This window comes from Carex rostrata, chromosome 5, assembly GCF_964058835.1.
Source record: "Carex rostrata chromosome 5, lpCarRost1.2, whole genome shotgun sequence".
Lineage (NCBI taxonomy): Eukaryota > Viridiplantae > Streptophyta > Magnoliopsida > Poales > Cyperaceae > Carex > Carex rostrata.
In genome coordinates, this window is record NC_135922.1 from 782440 (window position 1) to 802397 (window position 19958).

General features: G+C 35.7%; 4 protein-coding genes across 5 annotated transcripts; 3 read left to right on the forward strand and 1 right to left on the reverse strand.

Annotated features, from left to right (window-relative positions):
* Nucleotides 1-640: 640 nt before the first annotated feature.
* Nucleotides 641-3528, forward strand: LOC144554094 (WAT1-related protein At1g09380-like). Its single transcript, XM_078302327.1, has 7 exons — nt 641-939; nt 1603-1665; nt 1750-1866; nt 2331-2583; nt 2700-2858; nt 2963-3114; nt 3221-3528. Exons 1-7 carry the CDS (start codon nt 764-766, stop codon nt 3393-3395), a joined length of 1095 nt encoding a protein of 364 aa, XP_078158453.1. The 5' UTR covers nt 641-763; the 3' UTR covers nt 3396-3528.
* Nucleotides 3529-4948: 1420 nt separating this feature from the next.
* LOC144554289 (AP-3 complex subunit mu-like) lies at nt 4949-8057 on the forward strand. The gene is made up of 5 exons (XM_078302616.1): nt 4949-5063; nt 5316-5472; nt 6118-6428; nt 7123-7330; nt 7643-8057. The coding sequence occupies exons 2-5, from the start codon at nt 5329-5331 to the stop codon at nt 7886-7888; spliced, it is 909 nt and encodes a 302-aa protein (XP_078158742.1). The 5' UTR covers nt 4949-5063; nt 5316-5328; the 3' UTR covers nt 7889-8057.
* A 3911-nt stretch (nt 8058-11968) lies between these two features.
* LOC144554424 (polygalacturonase At1g48100-like) lies at nt 11969-14458 on the reverse strand. 2 transcript variants are annotated; one of them, XM_078302743.1, is made up of 6 exons: nt 13959-14458; nt 13538-13702; nt 13348-13392; nt 13008-13215; nt 12824-12905; nt 11969-12724 (listed from the first exon to the last, which is right to left on the reverse strand). In XM_078302743.1, the coding sequence occupies exons 1-6, from the start codon at nt 14379-14381 to the stop codon at nt 12220-12222; spliced, it is 1428 nt and encodes a 475-aa protein (XP_078158869.1). In that variant the 5' UTR covers nt 14382-14458; the 3' UTR covers nt 11969-12219. The 2 variants fall into 2 exon arrangements, with proteins under 2 accessions (XP_078158869.1, XP_078158870.1); XM_078302744.1 differs by lacking the exon at nt 13348-13392 and having other exon boundaries at nt 12160-12724.
* A 2979-nt stretch (nt 14459-17437) lies between these two features.
* On the forward strand, nt 17438-19947 carry LOC144554286 (Protein phosphatase 2C family protein). Its single transcript, XM_078302614.1, has 4 exons — nt 17438-17743; nt 18334-18525; nt 18609-18850; nt 18950-19947. The coding sequence occupies exons 1-4, from the start codon at nt 17639-17641 to the stop codon at nt 19542-19544; spliced, it is 1134 nt and encodes a 377-aa protein (XP_078158740.1). The 5' UTR covers nt 17438-17638; the 3' UTR covers nt 19545-19947.
* The last annotated feature ends 11 nt before the right edge of the window (nt 19948-19958 follow it).

Here is a 19958-nt window from a genome sequence, read left to right on the forward strand (position 1 = left end):
TGACAACAAAAGGATTGAATAATATATATATATATATGGAGAGAAGAGGAGGAGATGGGGTAGTAGTGTCGCCGCGTAAGCATCGCTATAATCATAAAGTGGGGGGAAAGTGAGTGCAGGTGAGAATGGGAGTCTAGATATATGGAAATTAAGAGTTGATTAGATTAGATTAATTCACGAGAGGTGATCGAGAACCAAAAAAACGAAACCGATGGATGGATGCGTAAGTGGGCACGCAATTGAGGTTGAGGCAAGAAAAAAAGGATGGATGTCAACACTCAACAGCCCAGATGAAGACAAACCTCATAACCCATCTTCATATATCTATATAGCTCTTTCTCTCCACTCTCGCTCTTAATTTGTATTCTACCGGCCCATCTATACATATACATATATCATATATCTATGTCAAGAAAGAAGAAAAGGAGCTATATATATATATATATATATAGTAAGACATGATGATAATGATATATGTCCTCTACGCTTTCTGTTAAATCCCATTTCCCCTTATATCACTGCCGGACGTCATCTCTCTCTCTTTTTCTCTCACTAGGTTGTGTAGTCTAGTCTAGTCGATCTCTCTTTATCTTTATATATATATATATATACACTCACATACCCTCTTCTTCCTCAGCTCCCCTTCTCTCCATAGACACCCATATATACCTGTATATATATAGAGCAGTATATATATCGATCACAACACACACAAATATAATTAAATAACAAGTGGTCATCACAGAGAAGCGAGCTGTGATCGATGGGTGGAGACTACGCGCCGGCACTGGCCATGATGGCAGTGCAAGTTGGTTTTGCCGGTCTCAACATTGTATCCAAACTCGCCATGGATTCTGGCATGAGCCCCTTTGTCATGATCACCTACCGCAACATTGTTGCCACTGTCTTTCTCGCACCCCTCGCCTTCTTCCTCGAGCGGTACCTTTAATTGAATTGCCATTCTTGAGCTGGATCCTTCATTTCTTGAATTTCTTTATGCATGCATGCCCTTTATTATATTGTTATAATAATTAACAACAAAACACGTATTGATCGATCGAGCTTAATTGTTTAATTCAAGATATATATATAGCTAGTAATTAACTAGTGACAAATGTATTAAGTGTGTTGTGTGTGAGTAAGTGAGTTTGTAATATTTTTGTTTTAAATTTTACTGAATTAATTGCCTGAGGCTGAGGGAGCTAATTAATTATTAATTATAAGCTAGCGTTGTTGGCCCACGAAATGGACATGGCGCAAGTAGTAATGTAATGTAATATCCTTGAATCAAATGTGTGACTATAATTAAAGTACATGTACTTATATATGCATGCACCTTCTACACATGAATATATGCAGCTTCTATGTGTGTAGCTAGCCCATCTACATCTACATATATATATATATATATATATACAACTCTATACAAATCAATTAATTAATTAATTAATTAAGTTTAATCGGAGAAAATACGTATAGCTTTAATTCAAGTTTTATATTAAATCAGTGCACCGGTAATTAATTTGCTCATCTATATATATATTTATATTGTAATTTCCTCTAAAATAATTTTGACTCTCTCATTATCGATCGGGTATGCAGCAAGACGATAAGGGAGCTCAAAGGAAAAACTTTGTTCCAACTCTTCCTTTGCTCAATTTTTGGGTGAGTCCATTAAATTTATTTTATTCAATATTCGTTTCACATATATATATATTGTTAATTTCTATTTTTATATATTGTATGTAGGGCTACACTGAACCAGATATTGTACTTTGTGGGGTTGAAGTACTCTTCGCCGACCATCGCATGCGCTCTGAGTAACATACTTCCCGCAATAACCTTTGTCATGGCCGTTCCTTTCCGGTACAATTAAGTTCTCGATCTAACCATGCAATTATATTATTAATTATTTCCATGCACAAATTAACTTGTTTACTTAATTAATTTGAGATGCATGCATACATGAAGCATATATATATATATTTCATATATATATAGTTGATCGATCCATCTGCACGTACAAGCATGAATATATATATATATATAGCTAGCTAGTTAGCTACATCATTTGTTAGGAAGAGCAGAGGCAGAGAAAAACCGATCGATATCATTTCTTAGGAACCAAAACTTAAAGTAGAGAGTCATCACGGGACAAATTAATTAATTTGTGCATCAGAGTTGCACTGCCATCGCTTTACTAAATTGCCTTTAATTAATTTCCTTTTGTGTACGTAATTTAATTTACACTTTAATTTGCATTTCCTGGGATTAATTAATGATATGACATGGATGAACGTGCGGTCATGATGGGGCCGGGTTGAATGCAGGATGGAGACGGTGCGCATTAAGACAGTGTCGGGTCAGGCAAAGGTGTGGGGAACGGTGTTGTGCGTAGGGGGGTCGACGCTGATGACATTCTACAAAGGAAGCCTCATCAAGTTGTGGGGGCCCCACATCCACTGGAGGTATGCCTCCGCTGCTGCCACATCAGCATCCACAGGAAGCAGCCACCACATGGTCCTCGGGGCCGTCCTTGTCATCGCCAGCTGTTTTGCGTGGGCCATCTGGTTCATCATCCAGGTACAAATTAATTAAGGAAGGCAGTTTGAAATGTATATACAACATATATTCACAGATCGACTGTACATACGTACCTAATTAATTAATATTTTAATATTTTGCGATGGTGTACGTAGGCAAAAATGTGCCGCAGCTTTGCATCCCCTTACACGAGCTCGACTCTGTTGTGCTTCATGGCTGGCATGCAGTGCTTAGTCATCAGCTTTGCAGTTGAGCGCAAGTGGTCTGTGTGGGTCCTCGGTTGGGACATTAGGCTTGTTGCTGTCCTCTACATAGTATGTTTAATTTCTCTCAATTTAACTTAAATTAACTGGTTTGTTAATTGTATGTTGTTAGTTAAAAAATATTTGTATGTTTATTTGAATAAATAAATAAATAGGGAGTGGTGGGGTCAGGGTTGGCATTTGCATTGATGTCATGGTGCATTCAGAGAAGAGGCCCGCTTTTCGTGTCGATGTTTAGCCCGCTGTTACTGGTCATAGTTGCAATACTCGGATGGGGAATCCTCGATGAAAAGCTCTTTCTTGGAAGGTAAATTAATGACGCACGGCACGCTTAATTCCTTTCATATATTTTTCATTTCTCATTGTCAGTAGATCAGTAGTTGATCGATCGGATGGATGTTGATTAAATGCAGTGCGGTTGGGTCAGCTTTGATTGTGGGAGGGCTGTATCTGGTGCTGTGGGGAAAAGGAAGAGAGATGGATGCAAATGCAAATGCAATGGTACCAATGGTACCAATGGTACCAGATGAATTTATCACTAGTACCGCTCTACCAGTGTTCTTTAGCCCCACAGATCAAGACCATTAATTAATCAATGTATCATTAATTAACGTTGGTGATCAGCTAGGGTTTATTGATTATATATATCTTTTCTGATTAGCACCTCAAATACTTCACACTTACAATTAAACATATATAATAGCAATTCCATTCTATCATTTTTACCCCTTTTTTTTTTCTTTTTTTTTCCTATTGTAATTGCTTTAGTTTAAATAGCCGAGCAGAGCATTCATTTGTTTGTTTTGAGAATTTGAAATCAAATGATGGTCTAATTAAGATTTGTAGACTCCGTATCACTGATACACCAAGTTGTTCTAACATAAATGCCAAGAAAAACCACAAAAGGAGTTTTTTTTTTTTTAAATAAGACAATGTTAAAAAACTAATTTTGAAAACTAATAAATATTTTTTAAAAAAACACTAAACAAATATACAATAAAAAATTAATGTCGAAAAATATAAAAGAGTTGTAATTATTTAAAATTTTGTTTTACATCTGAGACAAATCAAATACATCCGTTTAAATTTAGATGAAGAGAGAATATATAGGAACCGTTTGATCATGATAAATGAGGAGAAAAAAAATTGCATTAATTGCATTGATAAAAATATGTATAATAAATATAGCATGAATAAAATATTTAAAGACTTCCCTATATTTGGTTATGGCCTAAAAGGTGGAACAAGGGATTATTTCACCAAACAAGCATCAATTGAGATCTTTAGATCGATCTAAATTAAACATAACATTTTTTGTGACAACTTATTTAATCACCCAATTTTATTTCAAATTTATTATTATTTTTTTACAATGCCATACTACATATTTTGAACGAAATAATCATTCTAGAAATTAAATTAAGTTTGAAAATTTCACAAAAAAAAAAAGAACTAATCTTACCAAATGCTAAAATGGAAAGAGAGAGAGAAAATTACATGACTTATAGGACTTAACATAGAGATACAGGAATTATAATTTGTCCGTGCACTGAAAATTATAATTTGAACCTGATTTGAGGTTAATTGACAAGTTCCTTTATGATTAACAAATATAAATAGTTGATCAACGGTTTGGATTTGGCGGGGAAGGCAAAGGTTTGGGCTTTAGCTACGGAACGGAAGGGGATCGCTGCTCCCTCTGGCTCTCTCAAATCAAATCACCTCCCGTCGTTACGCCTACGCCTACGCCTACGCGCGATCCGATCGGAGAATTTGAAAATACTTGAATTCCATTTCTCGTTTTAAATACTAGAGGAGGAGTTGGAGTCAGACCATTAATCTTAATCTAGTTGTTGTTTACAACAAACAACCCTTTTTTCTTTCTTGTACCGGTACGGCACTACCAGTACCAGTACCAATCTCTCTCTGTGGTCTGTCTGTATCCCTCGCGACTCTGCTACCTTCTACTTTCTACTTTCTACCTAGTGGAGTGGAGTGGAGTGGAGGCAGCATTAGAGATGCTACACTGCATTTTTCTGCTCTCCCAATCCGGGTCGGTACCATACCAATTCTCTCAATTCTTTCGATATCTTCTTATAAAGAATTATGAATTTGATTTTGCTTTTTATTGGAGAAGAGAGTTGATGGTGGAGAAGCAGATGACAGGTCACCGCATGGACCGATCCATCTGTGCCTGATTCTGGGATCACCTGGTCTTTCTCTCTCTCTCAGCCTGAGGGAGGCCACATTGCCCAGGTTAGATTTCTACTGTAACAGCTAATTCTTCCAACTCAGATCAATCAATCAATATCTACTGCATGTATGTATGTATGTGTGTATCTATGTATGTATGTATGTATGTATGTATGTATGTATGTAGATATCCCAAGTGCTTACATCTCCTACCCATTACTTGTTCCAACTCTATCAACATGGCATTATCTTCTTAGCCTGTACACAGCTCGAGTGTTGTTTCCACCAAGATATAATTGATTGATGGTGATGCAGATTTTTGGATGAGATGATGGACAATGGTTTCCCACTGAGGACGGAGCCCAACGTGCTCAAGGAAATGGTCACACCACCGAGCATAGTAAGCAAGGTGTTCACGGCCGTCACAGGAAAGGCATCACCCACTGTGGGCCCCACACTCCCCGACAATGGCGTAACCAGAATTTTCATTAGGGGTAGGCAAAATAAATTATTATTATATTAATAATAATTATTATTTTATTTAAATAATTAAATTATAAAATATTATTAAATAATTTTCATTGAAAGCGGAATCGGTAATTAACCATGAATTAAAATCGAGAAAATTGGTAGAAATCCACTGAATTAGATCAACTCGATTTTTTTTTAAGTTTACTTTGAAACATAGTTCACAAGACTCTTTTATTAAAATTCAGCTCATTTTGAATAGTTAAACATAAAAAAAATATTTTAATATATTACATTAAATTTCAGTATATTACTTTATAAAACATTTTAGTCTATTCCTTTAACAAAAAATAACAAATTTATTGTGATCCCACGATCATACCATTCTTATTAACCTTCTTCTTGTCGGAATATTTCAAAATAGATTGATGAAAGACTATCAAAATTGTAATGACTCGGCCAATTTCACTAATCAAGAGTTTTGACTCAGTCAGGAGTAGACAAAACTCAAATCTAGAGGTAGACAAAACCTAAATCCAAACCAACTATATACGAATTTGGTACCGTATATCAAAATCCAGGGGTAGGCAACTGTATTTCAAAATCCAGGGGTAGGCAGATACAAGTGGCTCCGCCACTGTTCCCCAAGGCCCCCGCATCATGTGTCCCCTGGCGCACCACCCATCCCAAGAACACCACCAATGAGGTCTACATCAACCTTGTTGAACACCTTCATGCCTGTGTCAACCAGGAAGGTAACTTGAGGAGGTGTCAAGTGTATGGTGAAATCCAGGTCAATTCGAGTCTACCAGGATTTCCAGATTTGACCCTCTCATTTGCAAATCCATCTCTACTGAATGATGTCAGGTTCCACCCATGTGTCCGATTTAGCCCGTGGTTATCGAGACAGTTTCTCTCTTTTGTCCCTCCTGATGGCCAATTTAAGCTCATGAGCTACAGGTTCCTTTTTTTCCCTTTTACAAATTGAATCGGGTTGAGTTCTCTTTAATTATCACATTTGTTAAATATATATTGTGTGATACTGTGTAAATTGAGGCAAAGTTGGATTGCATTAAGGCTCACTATTTTAAGTGATGTCCTTATGGAGTTGATACTTCCCAATTGGACACTTCTTTTGATATCTAAATTGACAATTGTGGTGGTACTTCAGAGATTTGATGAAATCACTACTCGTTAGTACCTGCTAAATTGAAACTCGTCCTAGAAACCTGAACCCTATACGAGGAAATCAATATTTAGTATATGTGATCAGTGTTGTTTACACAATCTTACTGTAGTATAAGGTTTGAACTTTGACCGTGCTAATATCTGTGATATCATATGGACCAGAAAATAACAGAAAGGTTTTCTTTGATGCTGTAAAAACTTTTTCTCTGAGTGTACACATGCACATTGTTGATTACCAGAATCTTAGCAATAAAACATGTATATCATTAAGGTTACTGACAATGGTAAATGTCACAATTGATTGATATTATATACAGAAGGACTCTTCCAAAAGTATAGTTACAAATGATTAAGCAAGACATGTTAAAAGGATACTTTCTTTGGAGGGGTCAAATTGTCCTTCCATGCATCTGACATCCATGGTTGTAATCTGAGACCCATTTTCATAATGATTTTTTTCCGTCAGGGTAAAGGGGCTGAAGAAGATACCAATTTATTTGAAGCCGCAACTAACATCTGATTCCGGGAATTGCCGTATTTCTGCTTTGTTAGGAGTTAAAAATGATCCTGGGAAGACTATTGGCTCCATAATGGTACAGTTTCAGCTGCCACCTGGCATCACATCGGCCGATTTGACTTCTAATCATGGCACAGTCGATATTCTAGCTGATAAGGTTAGTTTTTTGACAAACCCATTTAATTAGGTAATTGGGTGGTACTGAGGACTTCAAATTTGGTGGGTACATGCTGATACTGAACCACGTAAGTATGACGGGGTACTATTTTTCTGTCCATTGGGGTCATTACTAAATTTGTATCATTCCATCAAGTTTTAACTTTTGAACTCCAGTCTTTTGTTTGGCGCCAGCTGGTACATACTGGTACTGGCACTACAAAGGCAGGATGGGGCCAAGAGTATAATGCTTTTCCTAATGTAGGTACCTGTGATATACCATTCTAAGTAGTTTTTCTTTGATATTTTGTAGACTTGTAGATGGTCAATTGGTCAAATCCCAAAAGACAAATTGCCATGTCTATCGGGAAATTTGGTTCTGGAGCCTGCCATGGAGCGGTTGCATGTAGCCCCAACCTTCCAAGTTAAATTCAAGATAATGGGGATTGCCTTGTCAGGCTTGCAGATAGACAAGCTGGAAGTCAAAACTGCAGCCACAAACCCATACAAGGGCTTCCGCGCTCAAACTCAAGCTGGAGATTATGAATTCAGGTCCTAGGATTCTTGCTTGAATTTATTTTTATTCAAGTAGTTTTTAATTGCTGTCATTGTTTCTTGAGTGTGTTTGGACTCTTGATGAAACAATTTAGATGCCATCTCATCCGGGTGGTTTTGATCTTGTACATAACAGTTTCTGGTGACAAAAATTGTCTCTTGCTTGTTGTTGAGTCAGGTTAAGCAAAACAAAACATTTTATTTGAACTAAAATGAATTCTAGAAAAGAACTATATATATACATATTACTTTTTGGACTCAAAACTGGAGGTTATAATAAGTAGCAGCACTTTTTTATTTGAGGGTATATAACTTCAATTGTGTAATTCAATATTCTTCATTGCCCCAAATTCTCACAACACACAACAACTTTATATTTTTTCAATTACACTAAAGATATCTATCCTTGCTTTCCCAGCGCCATGTGTATTTTCCTGGTTATTACTTATTAGTAAAGGAAAAATTGACAACAAAATTTTACAAAGGCTGTTGTTGTAATTCTAGGCTTTCTAGCCATGCTATGGCTAAAGAGTAGAGAGTACCATACAAATATAAATTTGTGTTCCCAAAGAATATTCATTTGATGCCTTTGTTTATTGTTAAGTAGAGAAGAAGCCACTGGAATATAATTGGAACTTTTTTTTAGCTAATGCAACAGTACCACCTGGCCACTTATATCTATGTAATCAAAATCTAATAATTGTTTATTCTTCCATAAGAATATATAGAATTGAGTTTGTTGTTTGGTGAAGTGCTTCCAAAAGAGGCTTTAATTCCCTCCTGTGACCTTTTGCTCTGTTTTGAGATTCTCTTAATTATTTCTATAATTATTATAGTTGTTGCTAGGAATTGGTTTCTCCATCCAAGAAAATTTCAGAACAAGGCCAGGTCATATCCTCTCTGCTTGTTTGCTTCGTACCTACACCTCTTTACCTCTTTACCTTTTTCCCTCCTCCTCCAGCAAAATTGATAACAACATCATATATCTTGGATCTATAATATATATATTAATATGAAATGTTACTAACTGATTAGGTATGTGTGATAACTAACGGATAACCACATATATATTTACGTCTATTCTCCACATTCAATCTATCTATAGTTCTATACACTATAAAGAGGGTTATTTTCTGTCCTCCTTTATTATAATCGGAAGACTTAAATTTTTTTAACGCTTTCCTCCTCATTGAAGATATAATTAACCGTGTTTTTTTTTTATTATTTATTATATATGTTTCTAGCTAGAGTTTTGAAAAGAAAAAAAATATTTATTGGGCTGCAGAATCTTCTATAGAAATTATCATTGAAACAATTCTAGTGGAGAGAGTAAATGTGCTTGTGAGTTTGCTTCCACAATCGACAAGATCGATGAAGTAAAAATAAAATTAAAAATAAACGTAAAATACACAACATCCTAAAATTAGCCACATCAACAACTGTTGTAATTCCATGGAAACAAGGAATATTTTCTACTTTTAAAGTATTTGAAATGATTATAACTACAAGGGAACAAGGAATTAATGCATTGTAGAGGAAGCAAAAAGGGTGGGGATTTGATTGATAATTTGATATTGAAATATGCATTCTCTTTCTTTCTTCAGAAGCCAAAGGCACCATCCAAAATAAGAAAAGATGAAACCTCTGAAGAATTAAAAAAAAAATTAAAAGGAAGGGTAGAAAAGCCACCACATAAAGCAGCACAAAAGCACTCCACTTTTTGCACACTTCACCTCTTTTTCCTTTTTCTTTCTTTCTTTCTTTTTTCTTTCTTTTTTGTTCTTTTTTTCTTCTATGGTGATAAACATATATTATGCATGGATTTCTTCAGGATAATTGGTCATAGTTATTTTATTAAGGAAATTATGAAATATATTGAAGCATTTTTTTTTCCTATGGTGCTGCATTTTTGTGAGTGTTGCTTCAGGTAAAATTAATTGAAATATCATCTTGGATTTTGAAATCGTCCTTAGTATAGAATATAGATGTATGTATGTATTGTTTAATTTGAATATATAAGAGAAACATTAAATAATTATAATAATATTATTATAAAAAAGGATAGGAGCTTTACGGAAAGAGCTATGAAAAGGATGTATAGATAGGTTTAATTTTAAATGAATAATCCATACTAGAAAAGGTTTCCTTTTACTGACGAAAACAGTAAGCAAAACTTAAAAAAATGCACATCCAAATAAAATTGTGAAGTTGTGGCCTGTGGGGGTGATTTAATGTGAGGCCCATATTTCTTTGTTAGTAGGTTTGGTTTGATGTGATCAGATAAATGATTACCAGGAAAGGTGTATAGTGGTTGCAAACTAAACCACTAGCTATATATTGACATTAGAAGAGAAGTTGACAGATATATATATATATATATAGGTTTGGTTTGAATTCATTGTTTCAAGGTTTTTAAAGTTAATTTTACTTGATACTAAATGCTATCGAAAATTTATAAATTTTGCATGTAAACACATTGCTAATAAAATAGATCGGTTTGAATTGTATGGATTCCTCATTTGGAGTCTATTGAATAAGTTTGAGAGAAATGCCACTGACAACGTACGTATAGTAGCCGGACTCTTGATTTTAATATTAAATACAAAATGTTAACAAGTTAAAAGAAGAAACAAAATTAAAGTGTTAGAATTAAAGATTTGATTTGAGAGGAGAGGCTGGAGAAACCAAACTAAAAAGCAGAGCAGAGACAGAGACAGAGACCCCACCAGCCACCGTTAAAAATAAAAAAAAAAACCATGAACATTGATGAAGCCCATGCTAGCTTGTATGTACTCTTTTCTTCTTTTCTTTTCCCTTTTTTATCCCGTCTCCAAACTTTAATTTTGAAATACGGACAAAGATTGTGAAGGCCATATCAATATCATGCATCAACTCATGAACCTCCAATACTCTCATTCATAAATTAATTTCATGCAATTTTTGGTAATTAAAGAACAAGTCCTAAGAGAGTAACTAACAAAATTAAGTTTTTTTTTTTTTCTTTTAAGAAAATTACAATGATCTAGCTATACCTTAAATTAATTGAAAGAAAAAAATGAATATTGCACTATTTATAATATATATATAAGTTGGATATGTAGAGCGCGCACAAGTAGAAAGAAAAGTAGAGTGATGGATAGTGGGGCCAGGACTGGGAGAAGCTTTTGGAATTAAATGAATTAATTTAATGATCATCTACGTACACAAATATATATAATAGCATAAATGCATATATATATAATATATATATGTACACATGCATGCTCTCTCTCTGTAGATCTCTTCGAATCTGGTTGTGTCTTGCACCAAATTAGACAAACGCTATTCATATATAATCACAACCAATTAATAATACAAAAATGGGTTTGAATAAATTTATTTGTATATGAGAATGAGAGGATATTGCACGCGCCCACATTTAAAGACGAGGAATGATTAACAGAGAACTTTGCACCTCTTTCAAGTCTTTTGTTTTTGTTTTCCTTTAATTCCTTTTGTGTGCATTTGATTGATTTGGAGACTTTGATGAGTTGTTGTAGGTGTTCTTTAATTGTTTGGTGTTCATTTGTCCTTTCCTCTTGTAATAGAATTACCATTTACAACTTTAATTGCCATGCATCTCTTTTAATTAACAAACAAATTAACTTGTTTCGATCGTTTTGTGGCCCAGCATGCAATATGCATATATATATATATATATATATATGAAGGCCGCCTTCTATTAATTCTCTCTCTCTCTCTCTCTGTTGGTTTCATGCATAGTTGCTGTCTATTCCAAATTTGCACATGTTCATGCATGTGCATGCGTACAACATAATTAAACTGATCCATCCATCCATCGATGCTAGCGCTGTTTATCTTTTTGTTTAATTAATTACAGTTTAGACCATTCCTGAAACAGATCATACCTGATTGCGATCGATGCGCACATTTCATCACATTCCCTTTTCCTTACTTACTTTCTCCTTTTTTTTACTTAATTAATTTCTTACAAAACAAAATTAAATTAAGAAAAATATAATACTGCTTGTTTAATTTGCACATCACATGCACAAACCTACGATACATACAACAACAAACTTGATATATTATTTCATATATTTGCTATTTAATTCTTGCCTTTCTATATATAACTATATTTATATATATTTATCGGCCCCCCCACACACACACACAAACTATTAATTAATTAATAAATTTCTTCAGATCAAACCATGCACTTTGTACACCGTGATCTGTACATTAAATATAATTGAAGTTATATATATATATATATTATTAAGTAAACTACATACATTAATTGATGAATGCATGCTTCAGTACTTCAATTAATTATTAATAACACGTGTTGCCGTCGATATCTGTAACAGAGCCTGGCAAACCCTCTTGCAAGCACGCGAGAGGCGGTATCGTCATGGTTCGCGCCGTGCCATACACATTCCAACAAAATGGGTCAGATATGATTTGCCCCATGGCCGGAAGCAGCTCTACCTCAGTCACCGTGATATTGGTGCATGGCACCGAATCGCTGCACCCAAAGTGGACCGGCGGGCTCCGCACATCATAGGTGCCCTTGATGTTGCTGTAGGTGATATCGGAAATGAACAAATTGGAGGTCTGGTTTTGACAGCTCTTTGAGAGGCAGTAGTACTGGTCTATGATGATAGGGTTGCGCACCGTGTCCATGTGGATGCTGTCAAAGGTCACAGACGAGACTGAGCCCGACCCACCTTGCCATGTCTTGATCCTCACACCGTTGTCGGAGTGCCTTATCACCACATTTTTCACGGTGACATTGGCCACACATGCGCGTGAATTTTGCTTCCCGAGGCTCCCTATGCTGCGAGAAGAACGTATAATTAATGATATAGTTAGTGATTAGTTGGCAAATTAATTCTTCTTAAAAATGCATTAATTTTGACATACGTGTACGGTGTACCTGATACCGTGGCCGGGCCCACATGTTATATTCTCTATGTGAACATTCAGACTTCCTGCTCCGATGGATACACAATCATCACCTGGACCATTAATTCATTCATTAATTAATTAGCTAGGATAATTTAACTATATATATTACAAATTCCAATTGAAAAAATATATTAATTAATTTGTTTTGTTACCATTAGAGATGACAGAATTGTGAATGAGCACATTTTCAGTGGCTTCGACATGGATTCCGTCGGTATTAGGGCTCAATGCAGGTGAACTGATATGAAGCGAGGAGACAGTCACGTACCGACATTGGTCGAACCGGAAATGGAACTGTGGGCTGTTTTGCACCTTCAATCCTTCAACTGTCACATTCCTGCTGCTAAAAAACCTCAATGCCTACCACGACCGGCCACATATATATATATAATTAAAGACTAGTATTAATTAAGTTTTTCAAGTGTTAATTTTAAATACAAAATTAAATGTCATCAAACAGTTATTAATTTCAGTTTAGTTGAGGAGACTTACGACAGGGCTATCACAAGGTCCATGCATTGCTGTCGCGTTTTTTGCCTGTTATATATACATATATCCGTATTAATTTTTTTTTTATTAATCAACAGTTTAAAATTAAATGAATGACAAAAAAAAAATATATATTTTTGATTTGATGAAAGAGCTAGCTAGCTAATGAAACAGTTAGGTTATTCATGCACACCTTGTGAGGCTTACATGGCAGATCCCACCATTTCTCTCCCTTGCCATCTATCAACCCGCCTCCTCGCAGTGTCAAACCGTCAGTCCTATAAAACACAAGCCAATTCCTCCGGCTATTAACGGGCCATGAATCAGGCTCGTCCGGTGCTACTATGACGCCATCAACCTTAATTTTCCATCAAAAATTAGTTATATATATATTTTTTTTATTTTTACATTTTTTTGTGGAGTATATATGTATCTCATGCATGCATGTAACCTATCTAGCTAGCTTTAGTCTTAATTGTTGATTAATAAACTAACATTAAGCTCCATAAGTAGAAGAAAAGCAAGTTATATATTAATGAACATGCAGTTTTAAATATAAAATACAATTAAATCCAACACCCAAAAATTAAATTAAGTAAGGCAAAAGCAAGTACCTGGAAAATGATATTGTTTTGGCATGGACCCACAAAAATTGTTGATTTAAGCAAGCAAGAGTAGCCTCCTGGGACTAAGATCAAGGAGGGATTCATCTCTGCACATGCAGAATCCCACGCCGTCTTAAATGCATTGGTGTCGTCGTTCACGCCATTGCCGACCGCCCCGTAAGCCCGCACGTCGAAAAGGGAGTACGAATCAGAGTCGACGGGAGCCGGAGATGGCAAAGGAGACATTGAATGATTATTATTGCTGGAATTGGAATTCAATGGTGGTGCACCGGTTGGAGGTATAGAAATGGTGTTTTTGGGACTCCTGTGGTGGCTGTTGCTGTGGCGGTGTCGGCCTTCGGTTTTAATGCTGCCCCACAAAAACATTAGCAACATAAAGGCGACGACTACCGTGAACCTTGTTAGCGGCATTGTTGGTCGGAATAAGTAATGTGGCCTTGATTTTGTATGAAAAACTATATATATAAGAATTAATGTGCAAGATTAATTGGAAATTGAGGATTAATGATACATATGCAGGTGATTAGATTAAGATTAGAATAGATTAGAGGATAGGTAGGTAGGTAGGTAGTAGGGGAAGCTAATGTGAGGGGAATGAAGAAGGGAGATGTAATGTATATATAACTGATGGTTACTGGTGTCAGTTACGAGAGAGAGAGAGGGGGGGTTATGGAGGGGTTTATATAATATAAGAATAAGAATAAGAATAAAAAAATAATAATAGAAAGGAGATGAGAGAGGCTCTTCGGTTGTTCTTGTAATTAATTTAACTTGTCATGGACTCATGTGGTGGATCCATTTGGGGCATGCATGCATTACCTCCTTATATAATTAATTTCCATTATTACTATTTTATTCTAATTAATTAATTAAGGAGGTGCATGGTGGAGTGCGCATAAATGTACTTTGCGATTGGGGTCAGCTAAGGAGGCGGCCGGTGGTTAATGGATTAATTAATTACTTAATTACTTTCCTGGTCCTCCAAATATATACATTAATTATTTCTTACATATATATATAATACTTACCATATAGTATTATCCTTTCTTAATTAATTCTCATATGTCAAAAAAAAAAAAACCATCTTTAAAAAATCATAAAAAATAGTAAAATTTGATATCATATAAGTTCAAAATATAAACAATTATTTGTTGAGCTACTTAATTAATTCGACAGTGCGAATGTAAGCTTTCAAAATTTGATCTGTAAATATTTCCATATGCTCAATTAATTCATGTTTCCCCGTACGTGGTGCTATTTAATTTTAAGAGCAATATTAGTTCTTATTTAAAGCCAAGAAATAAAATTATTATTTCTTTATACGATCAATTTGTCTTTAGACTCGCTTTTTCGTATTGAATTTCACAATGAATGCACAAAATTAAATGTCCAAGTAAGAAAGAAAGATGTAAGAGAATATATATATATATTGTAATAAGTTAAACGATACATGATCTCAAAAGGAAATTAAGTACAAAAACTGACTCTCTCTTCTTCTTTTTCCCTCTAATCCATCCTTAATTAATAATGTCTAGCTATATTTTATTTTCATTATTTGCTCTTCTTTCATAGTTAATACTTGGTGATCTTAATTATATGTTAATATATTTATACTCTTGTCAATGGACTCGTAGAAGAATGAAAAAAAAACACACAATACAAAAGTTAAGGTCACCAAGTATTAACTATTTCCGAACTTAATTTAAAAAAAAATCGATTATTTGGATTTATATGGCATTGAATTTATGAACTTTCAATTTCTCTCTAAATTAAGAATATATATTTGTGATATAACAATTGCTCTCACTCAAATTTAACATATTGAAAATTAATTTGAAATAAAAATTTAGTGATAATTAGCATCATGATTATCTATTGAACAAAATGTCAATATAATTTGTAAAAAAACTTAATATAAATATACATGCACAAAAAAAACTGAATATATATACTACTAAATTATTATTGTGTATTTTATTTTTTGCATTGTAAAATAATATTTTCATTAAATTGGTTGATTTTGAGGTGCATTAATTGTTTTCATTTTTATTAATTTGACTGTAAGTTACTTTGTTGTTTTCTTTTGTGTTGTAAATTTATTGCACAAGAGATAATTGCTACGTACGTACGTACAATTGGGCATTAATTAATTAATGTAATATTAATGTTGATCCATTAATTATATATATATCCTACCCGACCCAACATGGCATGCCTATTTAATTTATTTATTAGCTTCGACAAGAGACGATCGAGAGTATATATGCGTCTATATCTATATGTGTATGTGTATGTGTATGTGTATGTGTGTGTAGTAGTTGGTAGTTGTGTGTGTGTGTGTGTGTATACACGCATAAAATTTGGTGGAAATGAAAAAAAAAAAAAAAAAAAATAGCGCTCAAAATTTGAAGATAGATATATGTTGGTCGGCTGTAAGTGGAGTTGCCTGTCTTTGCACTTGCACTTGCACTTGCCACTGGAATGGAAATTCATATTATTTAAGCATGCATGCATTCAAAGTTTGTAGTGGTCGGTTATATATGATATTGTAATTAATTAAGCATTCATCATTTCATTAAGACTTGACATAACAGATTTTTCAATGCCAAAAAAAAAATTGAACCGAGCGGATCAATTTAACCAAAAAAAAAAAGTAAAAGTAAAACATGTAAAGCTAACTGTATCGGTTGGATTTAAAAGAAATTAAAGCGGATCCAATAAACAGCCCTAATGAGTAATGATATGATAGGATTAGAAAGGGGCAGTGCGGTTGACTATTATTTGATTGAGGTGCAAAGGCAAAAGCACACGCATCAACTAATTATAAATTTGTTACCGACCATTCATTGCCAATCATACTTCATGGCTTCATGGGCCTCAAGCCCTCAACCTCGGTTAAGTCTTCATCAAGCTTAATTTATTTATAGTTACTACTTACTAGTTAGTTCTTCTTAAAATTAATTCATTCATTTTTATTTTTGACCCCTTCAAACTCATAGTCTCATTTTTTTTTTTTTGAGAAAAAGCCCTTGGGCGTAGTCTCATATGAGTCATGAGTCATGAGCACCGTCTCGTCTTTCGCTATGGGCCTATGGGCTATGGTCATGGCCCAATCCAACACTTGCGTTCCTTGCATAGTTCAGTGGCATAGTCGGCGCCGCGTGTCCGCTTTTGTTTCCCGTGTCGTGTCGTTTTAAGTGAATTAGGGAAATAATATAATAAAGCAATAGAAATGTCAAATGTCAAACGTGGAAGTTTGAAGGTGTTAGTTATGAAGTTTTTGTTCTACTTAATTAGATTTGTGGGGTGTGTCGTGTACTGTACGGTGTGATCCTGGTTCACACTTAGAGAGAGGAATGGGTTCGTGACCGACACGTGTCGGGGTTGAAAGAGCTGGGAACCGGTCGCCGCCGGTCAAAAACAAAGAAAAGGAGTAAGCGACTTGGCGAACTGTTTAGCTATCTATCTCTATCTATCTTGCTTTCTTCTACTTGCTACATATAAATAAATAAATAAAACCAAAAATATACAGAAAAATCGAAGAAGAAGAAGATACAATCAATCAAATCACTCGCAACAAGCAACAAGCAACAATCAACAATCAACAAGCAACAACCTTTTCTTTCTGATTTGGATCCGATCGAGGTAACAATTTTAAAGACGACAATATGGTGGCTGAAACGGAGGTCATTCAGCACGTCCAGTTCACGTGTGTCGCTGATGTGGCGGCCGATGCGGTGGTCGCCGTCGATCTAGCTGCGGCCGCTCAGCTGGTGAGAAAGAAGTTCACTTTTCCTTGATTTTATTTCAACTATACCATCATGTAACTTTTCAAATTTGTCGGCCAAGCAGAAGCAGAAGAAGATCTCTTTATTGATTGATCGCTCATCGGTGGTGTTTGTGTGTTAGGACTTACTTGTAGTATATTTGATTTGATTTGATTTGTTAAGGCGATTGAATAGAATAACAGATCTTACTTACGATGCTACCTAGTTTACCAATTCTAATCTAGGTAAAGGTTTCAGCAAAACTATCTTATCATTGTAATTTGTAATTTGTAATTTAAACTTTCCTGTTCAAAGCACCAACGGATGAGATTGCCTCGACATGTATTGTATTCTTCCTATAAATATTAACATAATAAACTTTGTATGACTGGAGAAATTAATAATTGAACAAAGAAAGATATACAAACAAAATTATGCTATTGGAGGAGTAGGTACCAACGATTTATAGCACTTCTAACCTTTATTTTTAAGATCCTCTGTAGTAGTTATTAGTTTGTTAGTTCAGGTTTAATGATTGCTTGTGAATCAACTTTCCATCATCTGTTAAAATGACTGTTAAACTCTTTCTACTGTAGGAAAGGAGGTCGACAGATGTGGGTTCCGACCCATCAATTAACCCAGTTGAGTTTGTGCCAAGTATTAGATCTGGTAGTTTTGCTGATATAGGCCAAAGGAGGTACATGGAAGATGAGCATATTCGTATTGATGACCTTGCCTCTCATCTCGGCCCTCTTCTCACTTGTCCTTCTCCCACTGCTTTCTATGGGGTACTTCTTCATACTACTTCCAAACATAACTATGTGCAATGTTTTACTGTGTGTGTCTCACGTGTGATGGGTTTTTACTCTAGGTGTTTGATGGGCATGGAGGCGCTGATGCAGCAGTGTACATGAAGAGGCATGCCTTGAGATTCCTTTTTGAAGACGGGGACTTTCCTCAGTGGTCAGAATCTGACGACGACGAGATGTACATCGAATCAGTGGAGAGTAGTGTGAGACGTGCCTTCCTTCAAGCCGACCTTGCCTTGTCTGACGAGGCCTCTGTCAGCCGCTCATCTGGCACCACTGCTCTTACTGCTCTCGTCTTGGGCAGGTATTAATTGTTCCTTCCTACCTTTACATCTAATCTAATCTATTTATTTGCATATTATGCTTGATTATAATGCTGACACAGCATGCAAAATAAATGCAGTGTTCTATTGGTGGCAAATGCGGGGGATTGTCGTGCCGTTCTCTCCCGAAAGGGCACTGCTATCGAGTTATCCCATGACCACCGGCCGGCACATACACCGGAGCGGGAGCGTGTGATGCAGTGTGGGGGCTTCATTGATGACGGCTACCTCAACGGCGTCCTCTCTGTGACGCGGGCACTTGGTGACTGGGACTTGAAATGCCCTGACGAGACCCCCCGCCCCACTCTATCGCCTCTCATCGCTGAACCGGAGTTAAAGCAGGCCACTCTGACCCCTGAAGACGAATTCATGATAATCGGCTGTGATGGCATCTGGGACGTACTATCAAGTCAACAGGCCGTGAGTTTCGTGAGAAGAGGACTGAGACGGCATGATGATCCAGACAAGAGTGCAAGGGATCTGGCGAGTGAGGCGTTACGGCTGAACTCATGCGACAATCTGACAGTTATTGTTGTGTGCTTCTCTTCATCTGAGAGCTTCAGCACGCCGGAACCAGTGTCGAGGCTGAGGTGCTGTAAGAGTATATCTGTTGAGGCCTTGTGCAAGCTTAAGAGTTGGTTGGACCGTGATTCAGACGGAGATGCCGATAATTGATTATTAATGACTTCATTAAATGGTCTGGCTGTTAGTTTGTACATACCCAAAACCAAAAGAGATAAAAGGATAAAAGATTAAAAATTGATGGATGGATGTGAGAAGGGGGAGTAACTCATAACTGGGGTGGTAATGGTAATGGTTATGGTAATGGTAATGGTAATTGAATAAACAACAACTATAAATGTTAGGTTTTCTTTTTGTATTCAGTATTCAGAGGCTGTGAACGCGGTGTTGACAGTGGGAGCAGCCAACAGTTTTGTAGGGCAATTATTATGTAATTTATTGTTTGGAGGTTCTATTTTCGTCTTTTCTTGTTTTCTCTTGTACATAATCATAATCATAATTTTATTAGCTGATTAACATTTCCTAATTAATTTGTTAGTTGCTGCTCATAGTTGCATTTACTTGACC